Source organism: Athene noctua, chromosome 1, assembly GCF_965140245.1.
Source record: "Athene noctua chromosome 1, bAthNoc1.hap1.1, whole genome shotgun sequence".
NCBI lineage: Eukaryota > Metazoa > Chordata > Aves > Strigiformes > Strigidae > Athene > Athene noctua.
Window position 1 is genome coordinate 248,226,881 of NC_134037.1, and position 14,719 is coordinate 248,241,599.

At 41.0% G+C, this 14,719-nt stretch overlaps 1 protein-coding gene across 1 annotated transcript in view; it reads right to left on the bottom strand.

The window, feature by feature from the left end:
- Nucleotides 1-3,920: 3,920 nt before the first annotated feature.
- The window catches only part of AASDHPPT (aminoadipate-semialdehyde dehydrogenase-phosphopantetheinyl transferase), a 35,056-nt gene continuing 24,257 nt past the window's right edge, over nucleotides 3,921-14,719 (bottom strand). Inside the window, exons 5-6 of the mRNA XM_074932303.1 lie at nucleotides 11,903-11,980; nucleotides 3,921-4,861 (exon numbers count right to left, since the gene is read on the bottom strand). Of these exons, the coding sequence (XP_074788404.1) occupies nucleotides 4,703-4,861; nucleotides 11,903-11,980 (237 nt within the window). The 3' untranslated portion in view covers nucleotides 3,921-4,702. The remainder of the gene's footprint in view (nucleotides 4,862-11,902; nucleotides 11,981-14,719) is intronic.

Sequence of the window (14,719 nt, forward strand, 5' to 3'; positions counted from 1 at the left end):
CTGTGCTGGACCAGTACTTCTAAAAATGGCAGAGACACTCTATGGACATAAAGACTGCATTCTGAGGTGTGGGTGCGTATGCTGGGTTGCGAATCGTCTGCGTCACTGACAATGTGTCATCAGCATTCAAGTTAGAAGATTAATGATGTCTAAATTAATGACACACTTGTGTTAGAAGATTAACGGTGTCAAGATTAACTAAAAGTGAAAGTATTTTTGCTCATTAGGGAAGAAACAGATAAGAAGGGAATCTTTAGAATAACAAAGCAGAAATTTATCTACCGGAGGTGCACGCTTAGTAGTGCTTGTTGAAAGTGCTGAGAGGAATGAGTTTTTGAAATGAGCATGCGCCAGAGCAACACACGGATTTGCTGTCACAAGAATATATAAGGACTTGTTTTTCTAATAAACGTCGGAGCTTGACTGTTAACCATAGTGGTGTGTGTCCTGTCTCACAGCCTCATCCTGCAACTAAGGGGGTTCCTGCTACACTGAGCAAATGCAAGGAAGCCATCATTATGGCCATGTGTAGATACAGGACTCATTTTTTATATAAGGGAAAGTGTGATGGTGAAATACAAAAAAATAAAAATCTTAGAACTGTGAGATTACAGCAATTTATCTGTGCATGCTAGAAACATTTATTTCAATATTTTCCTCCACAATACAGAGATTCCCAGAAAAACATTCTGATGACATTCAGAAGGATCATTCACATTCATAAAGAGTCCAAGTATCTTGCTGGCCTTTTAGCACCATGCTTTTAGCTGATAATTTCATAACTATACAGTTGCTCTTTCTCACACTGGTAAAAGCATGTGTAAAAATTTTGTCCATTTGTACCAAAACTAAACAACCTGACTCAAGTGGTTCCTCCTAAGGCATTACCATCACCTAACCTTATTGCTACCTAAGATTAAAAGAAAAAAGAGATTAATCTAATTTTTCAAATAGCTCAGTGTAAATCAAAGACATGGAAAAAATCATAATGTGAGGAACTGCAATATTCTAGATTATTCTAGACCATTAGAACATCTGATTCTATTTCACAGAAAGGTAAGAAACTCCTTTGTTTTTGTAACCTTGCTAATTAGACAATATAGTCCTGAAAATTATCATATTCCTAGAAAATTACACTTGGTTTGCTTGCTAATTTAAAAAAAACCCCTGGCTTGCCCTCTACTCATATGCAAGCACTATACTGTAAATAATTTCATTAATTTAATATTTAAACTCTTTCCAATGAGAGAAAAATATCATTAATTTCATTTTAAATTCTCCAATGAGGGAAAAATTGTTTTGAGATACTGACACCATGCAAAAATAACTCACCTCTCATATGAAATTAATTCCTTTATTCCCAGAAATCCAGATCTGAACATTCTCTATTCATTCCACCTCATACCTTAAGTTCATTTCATTGTGCCAGAAAAAAAGTGGTAATTTAAACTAGCTGGTACAGCTGCAATTGATGGGGTCCTCAGTGACTCATGAGGACTGGCATGTACTGGACCAGTTAAGAGCCACCCAGCCATGGAGCTCAGTAGTCTTCAGCCCCTCATACTCTGAATAGGCCTCCTTATTCTGCAGACTTCCAAAACCTGTGGCAGAACAAGTCCTTTCTTTCAGCCTGGTAATACTTCTAGTTATGTCTACTCTTAAGCACCTTCATGTGCTTGTCCATCTGGGATGACAGTACACTTCAGGTTGAACAGAATAGGACTGAGTCATCTGAATCAGTTAAAATGTCCTACCCCAGTAAGTGATACCATTTCACATCCACTCAATAGCCTTTTCTGGCCTCCACAGACTGCCAATTATTTATCATAAATTGTACTTAGTTTTAAAAATCCAGTCTGGAATACTTGATTTACAGTTTGTAAATAGATTATTCTATATTTCTGTTAGCTTCAGATTTGAAGTTACTGAACATCTCATTTAACCCCCATGGAGTTGGGAGAAAAGAGTCACTGATTTGCAGTTTTAGAGGGAAAAAAAAAAACAACACCAAAAATAATGATTAACATGCAAGATGGGAGAGTCATTGAAAAGGAAAAAAAAATATTAATCAGAACTGGTAGAAATAGGGAAGTTTAACAGCATATTTGAATTCAGAATTATCTACAGCAAAACTCCAAAAGCTTGCATAATATTTTAAAACTCATATTTTTCTCTCTCTAATCCTTTTCTTTATCTTTGTAATAAGGCATGGCTTCAATGGTTACACTTCAAGTAGATTCTCCCCTAGTGAGAATACAAGGTGCAGCTAAGTTGTACACAAGCACAAATTCAATGAAGATCTATGTTTAAATGTAGAACAGAAATGAACTGTCTTTAGATGTGAAAATCATTCCATTCGGTGTGACTCATACTGTTCGGTATGTTTTGTTATGTTTAGATGGACCATATTATATCTCTGACTTCTAGAAAGAATTAGTGGGAGGTAATGGCATAAAACAAGATTTCTTTTGAAAAAGAATACAAAATATTCTAAAAGTTCATTCAAGATCTACAGATCTTCAGAAATTTTAATTCACTGCAAGACAATAAAATATTCTGTCTTCAGATGTTATGAGACTATTTGAAAAAAAGTAAATAGGGTTTGTTCTGTTTGGTTCCTCGCCTGACTTAGTGTTTTTGACAGTACAGATGTAAATGCAAGACTGGGAAAATTGAACTGCTGTTTGGCTCATACCTACTGCTGAGGGAAAAAATACAAAAAGAACCGTTAAAAATAAAATCCTAAATTACATAAAGGAACCTTTAATTAACAAAGATTGTAAGTGAAAAGGATATGAAGTACTTATAAGTTAATTCCCTGCTTCAAACTACAGGCATAGTTCCAAGACTACCAAGATTCAGACTTCTTCAGCCTGCTACTACACAAACAGTTGTACAAATATTTGCACCATACAGTAACAGCAAAAAGATTGGCACCAGTTCTTCTGGTTTTATTCATCCATCTGAGAATAAAAGTATTATTCTTGTAGGAGAAAAGGCAATGTAATAATTTAAACTTCAGCATAAATGAACTGATGGAGCAGCTCATCCTGAGTACCATCATACAACACACATGCAGGACAAACAGATGCTCAGGCCCAGTCAACATGGGTTTATAAAAGGCAGGTCCTGCTTGACAAACCTGATCTCCTTCCATGACAAGGCAACCTGCTTATTGGATGAGGGAAAGGCTGTGGATGTTGTTTACCTTGACTTTCGCAAGGCCTTTGACACAGTTTCCCACAGCATTCTCCTGGTGAAACTGGCTGCTCGTGGCTTGGACGGGCACATGCTTTGCTGGGTAAAAAACTGTCTGGATGTCCGGGCCCAAAGAGTTGTGGTGAATGGAGTTAAATCCAGTTGGCAGCTGGTCACGAGTCGTGTCCCCCGGGGCTCGGTGTTGGGGCCACTCCTGTTTAACATCTTTATTGATGATCTAGACGAGGGGATCGAGTGCACCCTCAGTCAGTTTGCAGATGACACCCAGTTGGGTGGGAGTGTTGATGTGCTCGAGGGGAGGGAGGCTCTGCAGAGAGACCTGGACAGGCTGGAGCCATGGGCTGAGGCCAACTGGAGGAGTTTCCATAAGGCCAAATGCCAGGGGCTGCCCTTGGGCCACAACAACCCCCAGCAGCGCTACAGGCTTGGGGAGGAGTGGCTGGAGAGCTGCCAGTCAGAGAGAGACCTGGGGGTGTTGATTGACAGCCGGCTGAACAGGAGCCAGCAGTGTGCCCAGGTGGCCAAGAAGGCCAATGGCATCCTGGCTTGTGTCAGCAATAGCGTGGCCAGCAGGGACAGGGAAGGGATCTGACCCCTGTCCTCGGCACTGGTGAGGCTGCCCCTTAATTCCTGTGTTCAGTTTTGGGCCCCTCACTACAAAAAGGACATTGAATGACTCGAGCGTGTCCAGAGAAGGGCAACGGAGCTGGTGCAGCAGGGTCTGGAGCACAGGTCGTAGGAGGAGCAGCTGAGGGAACTGGGGGTGTTTAGTCTGGAGAAGAGGAGGCTGAGGGGAGTCCTCATCGCCCTCTACAGCTACCTGAGAGGAGGGTGCAGAGAGCTGGGGATGAGTCTCTTTAACCAAGTAACCAGCGACAGGACAAGAGGGAATGGCCTCAAGTTGCACCAGGGAAGGTTTAGACTAGATATTAGGAAGCATTTCTTTCCAGAATGGGTTGTTGGATGTTGGAATGGGCTGCCCAGGGAGGTGGTGGAGTCCCCATCCTTGGAGGTGTTTAAGAGTCGGGTTGACACAGCGCTGAGGGGTATGGTGCAGTTGAGAATGGTCAGTGTTAAGTTTATGGTTGGACTGGATGATCTTCAAGGTCTTTATCAACCTAGATGATTCTGTGACTCTATGGAAACACATTTTACTGTATTAAATACTTGACTAATCAACAAAGTTACTGTAGCTCTGCTCCTCGTTCCTAACATGGGAAATTATTGAAGTGTAAGAATCACAACCATGGAGAAGCAAAAAAGAAAGTGGCCAGATTAGACTTTTCACTCATAATTCCTTTAGTGAGGAAACATGCATTTTCCTTAAGATATTGATAAAGAATGTCAGTTTTAAAAAGGTAGAAATCAGACAGTTTAAATAAGGAGAAACATGTTTCACTTACACTTGTGCACTTATTCCCACACTCTGAATTGAGTAACGGCATAAAAAAGTTTGACAATTTTCTTTTTCATAAAAACATGCTTATCTTGAATGGAAATTCTGTTTCACTGGATGCTCCTGCTTACAACAAAAATTATCCCAACACGCAGAATCCTCAGGTGTGATTGGAATACCAGATGCAACTAAATCTTCAAAAGTCAATAATGTAAACTGTGGTTGGTTAGGCTCCATGGAACATACCTACGGAAAAAACATATTAGTATTACATGAATCAATAAATCTCTATTTTCTTCCTGCAGTATTCCCTGTAGTTTACAACTACACATTGCTTACTAAAGAAGAAAGAAAATATTCCAGTCAAGACCAGTATCACTGTCCCTACTTTATGCTATATGGTAACCAATAGAAGCATGTAGCAGGACTGCCATGGTTTGAGCTCAGAGGGCAACTGAACACCACACAACTGCCACTCCCTGCCTTGCCCCAATGCTGAGAAGGGAAAAATAAGCAAAGACACTGCTCACTCCCCTCTTCCTCCCCCAGCACTGAGAAGGAAGAAAGCAGAAGACTCAGGAACTTGAGATAAGGACAATGACCTCATGCTTTAAAGCACAGGCAAAAGACAGACTTGTTAGGGGAAGAAAGAAAAGAACATAAAATCAATACACTAACAACAAGTCTTAACAAAGTAGGACTGTGAGAAGCATTACCACATCCTGAAAACACCTTCTCCCATCCCTCCCTTCTCCCCAGGCTCAGCTTTGCTCCAATATCTCGACCTCCTCCACCTCAGCAGTGCAGGGGGCACGGAATGGGGGGCGCAGTCAGTCCTGTTGCTTCTTCCACCTCGGGGAGGGTGAAACTTCTGGCATTCCTGTTTCAGTGGAATTTGCCTCTCACAGAAGACAGTCCTCCACAAACTCTCTCTGCCATGAGTCACTCCCATGGGCATGTGGGTCACCCCCACATGTTGCAGTCCTCCCAGCGCCGAACTACAACAGCGGGGCCTTCTTCCCACAGGGTCCCGGCCTTCTTCAGGCACAGTCACCTGGGTCAGCGTGGGCACCCCCCGAGTCCACAAACTGGTATCTGCTCCTCCAGTGACCTCCATGGGTGGCTGGGGAGAGCTCTGCCATCTCACCACAGAATACAGGGGAGTTTCTGCTGCGGTGATCCTCCCCTACTTCCTTCCACTGACCTTGGTGTTTGCATAGATGTTCTCACAACTTCTCCTCACAACTCCAACCCCTCCTCCCATGTTCCCCTTCTTAAATACACTGTCGCAGAGATGCAGCTAATCGGCCCAGCCCTGGTGCAAAGGTAGGTCCAACCTGGAGTCAGGGGAGCTTCAAGAAGCTTCTCACAGGGGGCCACCACTGTAGTCCCCTACCCTGCTACCAAAAAAACCCCCTCCACTCACTCAAATGAGGACAAGGCCAAACAGAAAAAGCTTTTCTTTGAAACTGAAAGAATGAGATAGAGAATGCTGCAAATACCATAGAATGAGTGTTTAAGTCTAGAAAAAAGGAAGAAAAAACACACCAACAAACAAACTACTTCATTCTCCAGTGGACATGATTATTTGAGGTGATAGCATAAGGACTGATTCCACTAGAGGTGTGTCTATTCATAGTGTTTTTAATACCAGCAGTCACTGGGGTTGGGCATGCTTCTCTCAAACTCAAGCCATTTAAGGATAAAAGTGGTCACAATCAACCCATAATTCCCCATGTTAAATCCAGATTAAATTTAGACTGAGATATTAGAGATGAGTGTCACAGTCCCTGTGTTAGTTTCATCACTTCAAGAAAAAATCACATTTCAAAGAAAAAAGATTTGTTTTCTTGAGCATGTTACTGTGCAGCCTGCTGTATGCTATCTGCAAATGTAATCCTTTCCAAACAGCAGGGAAAATAGTACAACTGCTTGAAATGAACATGAATACAGCTGATACTTCTAAATTCAACATTTGCTTGAGCAACATATTCTTAATGCTTAATATTTGATAGAATTCATCAGGGTTACTCTGCAGTGGGGTTGTTCTGTACATGACACAAACTGACACATTTTTGATACAGGCTAAGGTACTGCTAACTTCTTGAGGAGAAAATACTAATGTCTGGTAATCACAGAATGCCTGAGATTGGAAGGGAGCTCTGGAGGTCATTTGGTCTAACCTTCTGTTCAAGCAGGGCCACCTAGAGCTAGCTGCCCAGGACTGTGTCCAGACAGCTTTTGAATATCACCACAGATGGAGACTTCACAACCTCCCTGAGCAACCTTGTTCCCACTGCCTCTGGTCCTGTAATTTGGTACCAATGAAAAGAGACTGTCCCTGTCCAATTTGCACCCTTCCCTCAGGTATTTATATACATTGCTGAGAACTTTCTCTTCTCTAGATTCAACAGCCCCAGCTCTCTCTGGTTTTCCTCAAAGAAGAGTTATGTCAGTCCCTTAATCATATTTGTGGCCGTTTGCTGGACTGTCTCCAGTATGACCATGTCTCATACTGAGAAGCCCAGAACTGGACACATCACCACAGATGTGGCCTCACCAGTGCTGAGCAAAAGGGGAAGGATCACCTCCCTTGACCTGCTGCCAATACTTTGTCTAACACAGCCTAGGATACCATTAGCCTTCTTTGCTGCAAGGGCATGTTGCTGGTCCGCATTCAGTTCCACCAGAACCTCCAGTGCCTTTTCTGCCAAGCTGCTTTCCAGCTGGCTAGTCCCCAGCACATCCTGGTGCCTGGCTTTGTTCTTCTCCAGGTGCAGGACTTTGCACTTCTCTTTGTTGAACTTCATCATGTTCCCGTTGGCCCATTTCTCCAGCCTGTCAAGGCCTCTCTGGATAGCAGCGTGACCCCTTGTTATATCAGCTCCTCCTCCCAGTTTTGTGTTAACAGCAAACTTGGTGAGGGTACACTGCCCCATCATTCAGATCATTAATGAAAATGTCAAACAAGACTGGATCCAGTTTTGACCACTGGGAAACACTGCTAGTTACTGGTCTCCAACCAGACTTTGTGCCACTGATCACTACCCTCTGGGCCCAACTGTTCAGACAGTTTTCAGTACACCTCACTGTCTGCTTTTCCAGTACATACATCAACATTTTCTCTATGTATAGATCTTAGGAGAGGCAGTGTTCAGAGGTACAAGGTAGTGAAGTCTAGGTAGACAATATTCACTGCTCTCCCCTCATCTACCAGGCCAGTCATTTCCTTATAGAAGTTTACCAAGTTGGTCAACCATGACTTTCTCTTGGTGAAGCTACGCTGATGATTTTTTTGTCTTTGATGTGCCTGGAATTGTTTCCAGAACTAGCTGCTCCACCACCTTTCCAGAGATCAGGGTGATGCTGGTGGGCCTGTAATTCCCTCGGTCCTTCTTGAAGATAGCAATGTTTGCTTTCCTCCAATCTTTGGGTACTTCTCCTAGTCGCCATGACCAACCAGAAATTACTGAGAGTTGTAATGCCTCACAATGACATCTGCCAGCTTCATCCTGTAAGAGCTCATGAACTTATGTACGTCCAGTTTGCTTAAGTATTCCCTGATCTGATCCCCTTCCACCAAGGGTCATGTTCCTTGCTCCTTCCCTTCACACCCCTGGGACCTGGGATTCCCAAAGGCCAATCTTGCTAAGACTGAGGCAAAGAAGGCATTCAGTACCTCAGCCTTTTCCACGTCCTGTGTACTCAGGGCCTCTGTCTCATCAAGCAAAGGGTCCACATTTTCCCTAGTCTTCCCTTTGACTTCTATGCACTTATAGAAGCCTTTCTTGTTGCCTTGGACATCCCTGGCCGGATTAGATTCCATCTGGGCTTTCTTAACTTTGTCCCTGAATGCTTAACAGTTCTGTATTCCTCCCAGGTTATTCATCTTTGCTTCCACTCTCTGTATGCATCCTTTTTATGTTTGAGTTTGGTTAGGAGCTCTATGTTTATCCACGCAGGCCTCTTGGCCTTTTTGCCTGACTTCATATGCATTGGGAGGGAATTCTCCTGAGCTTGAGGGAAGTGATCCTTGAATATTAAGCAGCTTTCTTGGGTCCCAGTTCCCTCTGAGGTCTTATCCCACGGGACTCTTCCAAGCAGATCTTTGAGGAGGTCAAAGTTGTCTCTCCACAAGCCCACGGTTGTGAGCCCTCCTCCCTGCCTCCAGGATCCTGAACTCTATCATCTCATGTTCATTGTAGCCAAGGCTGCTTTTGACCTTCACATCCCTGAGAAGCCCCTCTTTGTTGGTGAGTAGGAGGTTCAGAAGAGCACCTCTCCTAGTTGGCTCCTCTATCACTTGGAGGAGGAAGTTGTTGTCAATGGACTCCAGGAGCCTCCTAGGTTGCTTATGTCCTGCTGTGTCTCTCCATCAGATATTGGGTGGTTGAAGTTCCCCATGAAGAGCAGGGCCTGTGAATGGGAGACTGCTTCTGCCTGTCTGTAGTGGGCATGATCCACTTGTTCTTTCTGGTCAAGTGGCATATAGCAGACACCCACTATAATGTCACCTTGACTTGCCCTCTCCTTAAACCTAACCCATCACCCTCAGCTGGCTCCTCATCCACCCCCAGGCAGAGCTTCATGCACTCCAGCTGCTCTTTCACCTAAAGGGTAACTCTCTTTCTTCGTCTTCCCTGCCTGTCCTTCCTAAAGGGCCTGTACCCCTCGATCATAACACTCCAGCCATAGGAGCCATCCCACCATGTCTCCATGATTCCAACAAAACCATAGCCATGCAACTGTACACAGATCTCTAACTCATCATGTTTATTCCCCAGACTGTGTGCACTAGAGTACAGGCACTTTAGAGAGGCACTCCAGCACATTTGAGTTCCTGGAGATGGTTTGGGGGATTTGTCCATAATGGTGCCTTGTAGGCACTTTATGCCATGCAAGTGTTGGGGGCAACCTCATCTAAGGCCCATTTTGTTATCCCTTCCTGTCACATCAATGAAGGTAGGTCAGTAAATAGGTAAAAGAGCAAAAATGTCTATTTTCCACTGTAGTGTTTGAGCAGTAAGCTACTGTTAAGAACAAATGGAGAGACAACAAAACGCTTGTGTTTGTTATAACAGCACAGCAAAACTCAAAGTTGTTCAATTTAGGCTGAAAGCAAAAGTTAATTGAGCTGCCTGTCACTTTATATCCTCACATAAGTGACACGGTGTTGAGACATTCCTGTTCATCTGGCATTTTGAAGATGAGGCAAAGCTGCAGGAGCCATTCTTAGAGCCATGCAAAGTGACATCACAGATACACACCAAATATAAACTAAGCCTCAGAGCTAAACAGATTGTTAACAGACCTAGTTTGAACTTCAGCACATGCTTGTCTGAAAGCAAGTGTGTTTGACTGAATTCATCACACTTCCTGTGAAGTTTAGCAAGCGATAGACAAAAAGATGTTTTATAGCCTACATAGGAATTACAAAGAATTATAAACTCAGCCATCTTTCACTGAGATGCCTCAGATAACTGTCTAGATCTAGGTTAAGAGTGCAGGTAAGTGCTCTGTCTCCAAGCACACTGCAGTCACTAGCAGAAATTCTTTTAAGATTCTTGACACTACATGATCTAAATTATAGTACATTAAAGGAAGAATTGGTATTTCCTGTGAATTGTAGGTACTTCTTATCAGGTTGGGAAGCAAGCTCACTGAAAGTACATGTTCTGCAAACAGGACATAATGAATTACTCCTGTAATAACAGAGAGGGAACAGAAACAAGCACTGACATCCTGAAGCAATTGCATAATGTCTACACACTCAATTTTTTTAAATTAAGATGAAGACCTCTCAACACATCTAGCAATACGTAGATTCCTTTTTTATAGTTCTGTTAGAAAAGGAGAAGGACACTTTCATTTCCTCCACAATTCTCTTAGGAGTCCTGAAAAAGACACAATGCAATAGGTACTGAAATTTTCACTTCCATATTGGAGAACCAAAGAATGCTCACTTGTCCTACTTAAGATGAGCTTTTTTTAGTGAATTGACTAATGAAATTTAGGTCATGACAAATTTAGTCAGTGGACAAGTATGCCTTTGAGACTTTTCTTGATTCAAAGACTTTTCATCATAATTCTTGATACCATGCTTATTCTTTCTATAATAATTTTAAGGTGTGTGACAGTGATGGTGAAGATCAACACTTAAAAATCCTGGATTTTTGTAGAATACTTAGGTAATTGTTTTTAGAAATAATGGCCACTTTCTTTTCACCTCAGACTGATATCAGTATTCCTACAGGAAGGATGATATGCAATCCCACTGGGAACTTAACTATGTTCCGTCAAACAGGATGCACATATTTTCTTAAAAAATATTTGAGCACTGATTTACCACAGTAGATCTTCAAAGGTAGTTTATACTACTTTTTTCACTTTAACCAATACTAGTTAAAAGTACTCCCTCTCTGTGTTATCCATGAGCACAGACTCAAACTTTATGACCCCGACGGATGCGTGCATGACCACTTTCATCCTTTTATCCATTCATATAGTAATTATTTTTTTCTAGTTCCCATTAACACAATTAGCCCATTTTATTTTGAGCAACTAAAACACCAGAGACAAGCCTGGCAATTTGTCACACTTCCCTTTGCTGACTGGCTATTTCGGCTACAACCTGCCAGTCTGCCTCAGATTTGACTTTTACTGCTATTTTCATGACTCAGGTCTTTGTTAAATTACACAGAAAATCCTGAAGAGCTTTTAAGTAGTTTTGATGTTTCTTTCAATAGAGACCACATGGAATGAAGACTAACACTGCTGTTCTTCCCATCTGTTGGTTGTTGTTGCTTGTCTCAAAGGTTATCTTGTCATAACGGTGTTTGAGAGATGGATCTGCTCTGGGATACATATACTCACAGTCCCCCATTAAATTCAATTTGGTGAGGTGCTGTACTAGTTTAGCAGTCCAGATTGGTTCACTGTCTCCATTTCCCTCTGTGAAAATCATCCTTCCCACATGAGTACTAGCATGCTATGACAAAAATCACTTAATCTTCTCCTGAATGAAAATATTGAAAGCTGTAACACATGCATTCCAGATTTGACATTATCCGTTGCTGTCCTCTGAAACCATTTCTCCTTCCCAGACCTTTCCTGAAACAGGCGCAACATTACTAGAGGTAACAGTTCAGTAACACTCTGGTTGATACTGTACTTATGCTTTCTCCTTGGCCCTATGTCTGAGATAACACACTTTAGCTACAGTATCAGACTAAGTTTAAACTCAAGGGATTAGTTACCAAGACCTGAAGACATTTCATAATTTCTTACATCAGAATGCTTCTGTCCAAATCCTTCCTGTTTGCCAAGAGCCACTGCAACATGATGATGGTCATCTAAAAGGGTTTCCTAGTAAAGATAAAAAATGTCAATGTAAATGCATTTTCTTTACTATGTTTCCAACAAAAACTACATAAATGTTTAGAACATGGTTCAAAAGAATAGCAGAATGTAATTTAAAATAGTTTCAAATAATGACATTTATAAAAAGCAATAGTCCCTTTTAGCAGTTTTGTTGGAGAGCTCAAGGATGCAGATACATTAAAAAGTGAGCTCGGCTGAACTGGTTACTATAGGTTACCACCATCTCACCTATTTGTAGATATTTATAATTAAGTCTGTAACCTTGGCATTCCTTTACCAGTCACTTCTAATTCACAAGACACATAGCCCATCTTAGCTATCTGTTTTCCAATGACATGAATCATGAATTTCTGGGAGGTATTCTAAAAAACAACAATGTAAATGTAAACTTAAACCAATTGCTCTCTCATTCTTGGCTTCAGACAGCATGTAAGATCACAACTTCAGATTTCTGACATGGCAGTCTGAGCACTGCTCTGTGTAAATACGCATCAATTTTTCTCAAAAAACATTTTTAGATATATAACTATATATATCTATAACTATATATTTAGTAATATTGTTTACCAACTTATTAGTTTTGTTTAAAAGTCTTTTCCTCTAGAAAGGCTGAGAATTCATCCTAAACAATTTCAGAAAAAAAACCACTTCTATACTATTTCTGAGTAACGTTTAGGTTGGTTGCTGTTGGTTGGTTGTTTTTTTTTTTTTTTTTAGTATATATAAAGGGGGTGGAATGTTTTCCTTGTTTCTTTATCCAAAAATTGTCACATGCTTTCTGCAAAAGCTTTATAAAATGGAAATCAAGAATAACAAGAATTTTACCTGACACATTGTTGGTTGCCTTTCTCTTTTCCTTTTAATCTAAGCAAAATTTCTTTTAAAACAACTCTGTCAGTCTACATTACACTTTCCTACAGTTCATCCACTATACAGAATTTTCAAATATTTCAGTTGCAAGGATACCATTTCTTGTGATTCCCAAACAGCTCTGTATATAAAACAAAAAGTGCCAAGATGCTCAGCACAGATCTACTCAACCCAACTCAGCCAAGACAGCAGCTGCTCTAGTCATGTGTAGCAGCAGTACAACTATAAGGCTGGGGGACTTTACTGGCAAAGATGTGTGTCTTGGCAGATAGCTGCTGGTGTGGGAGTAGGACTATATTTTCATTTTGATCTCATCAGCACCAAAATTGTCCCCATTTGACAGATTCAGCAGTGAATTTCGTCTCACGTACTTAAAAACAAAATATCAAGCTCATGTTGGTTTACCTTCCTGCAGAGCACTAGTAAGAAAATTACTATTTCAATTCTGTCTAGATTAGGAGAAATATTTAATGCACATAACACTGACAAATTGCAATGAAAATGGTATTTGCCACGACTGAAAGAGCTATAGGTGTACTTACTATGAAGTATTTTACTAGGTTTTCCTGTTCCTTGACTATGGTGCAATACTGAAAATAGGTCAAGCATAAAGACTGCTATCTCAAGTTTGATGATATCTAACCATTTGTACACTTCATGCATATTTCTATAACTTCCTCAAAAGTAAAAAAAAATTATGAAAATTCGATGTTTGATCAATAGAAACAATTTATATAGTTCTAAGGTAGCAATGTTTTGTGTTTGTCTGGATGGAAAAATGACTACATCAGTTTTTCATCACTTCATTTTCCACGATCTTTCATTTTTTGCGTGTCTGAAGACTTAAAGTCTGATGAGACAGAGGACACAGCACAGCACATTCAGCAGTGGCCTACATCTGTAGTCAGAAGTCTGCAAACAACTGTGTTACAGCTTTAAGCTAAATGCACAGAAATTTCTTTTTGTGAACTTATGCATTACTTCTTGTTTGTGCAGCTATAAACGTATTATAAAGTCTTTTACATATTGTTAATAAAATAATTTGTGAGCTCAAAGTTGCATTTAATAGATAGATAACAGGGACTGTTCCTCCGCAGAGACCCTGCCCAATGGACAAATTCAGAAGGTTCCAACTCCTCACATATCCATGTATCTCCACAAAGGATCACTTCACATATCCTCTGTGATCACAAAAGACTTTTCAGCACCTTACAATAAAACATAACAAATCATTCCCTTCATCTTATCTTTGCTGCTTCAGAGAAATGTAGATACAAAACAAACACAGAAGGGAAGGAGATCTTCCCTGGCCCCTACTAGCAGCCAGCAAAAAACTTACGGTATGGAGTTAATGAAACACACCAAAACCATAAAAAAGAGCAAATCAGCTTGCTTTCCTATTCATCTGGAAATGTTGCTATACCAGCTTATAATCCAACTTCTTAAATGGAAATAGATGGCTAAACAAAAAGAGAAAGAGGACAACCATACAGAAATTCCTGTGAGGTAAAGGAGGAATTCCTTTACCTTTGTTTTGTTAAGATCCCTCTCTGTAAACCATAAAACATATAATGGATCCAAATTAGATCCATTACAGAATCGAAGTGCTAGAGGTGTTCAAGCTACAAGTACACTGAGACTTACAATGGCCTCATTTCAAAGGCTCGGCAGAATGATGTGTCTGGGATTCAAGTCATCCTGGATTCACTCAACAACAGACATCTTATGAGAAAACTGTACCTTCCCAGCCAGCAGAACTGACTGCTATGTGAATATCAGGTCAGTTAGCTAGTCTTAGAAGTAATAGTTTTCATTCCTATTTATTCCTGACAATACAACAGGATTAACTTCTCT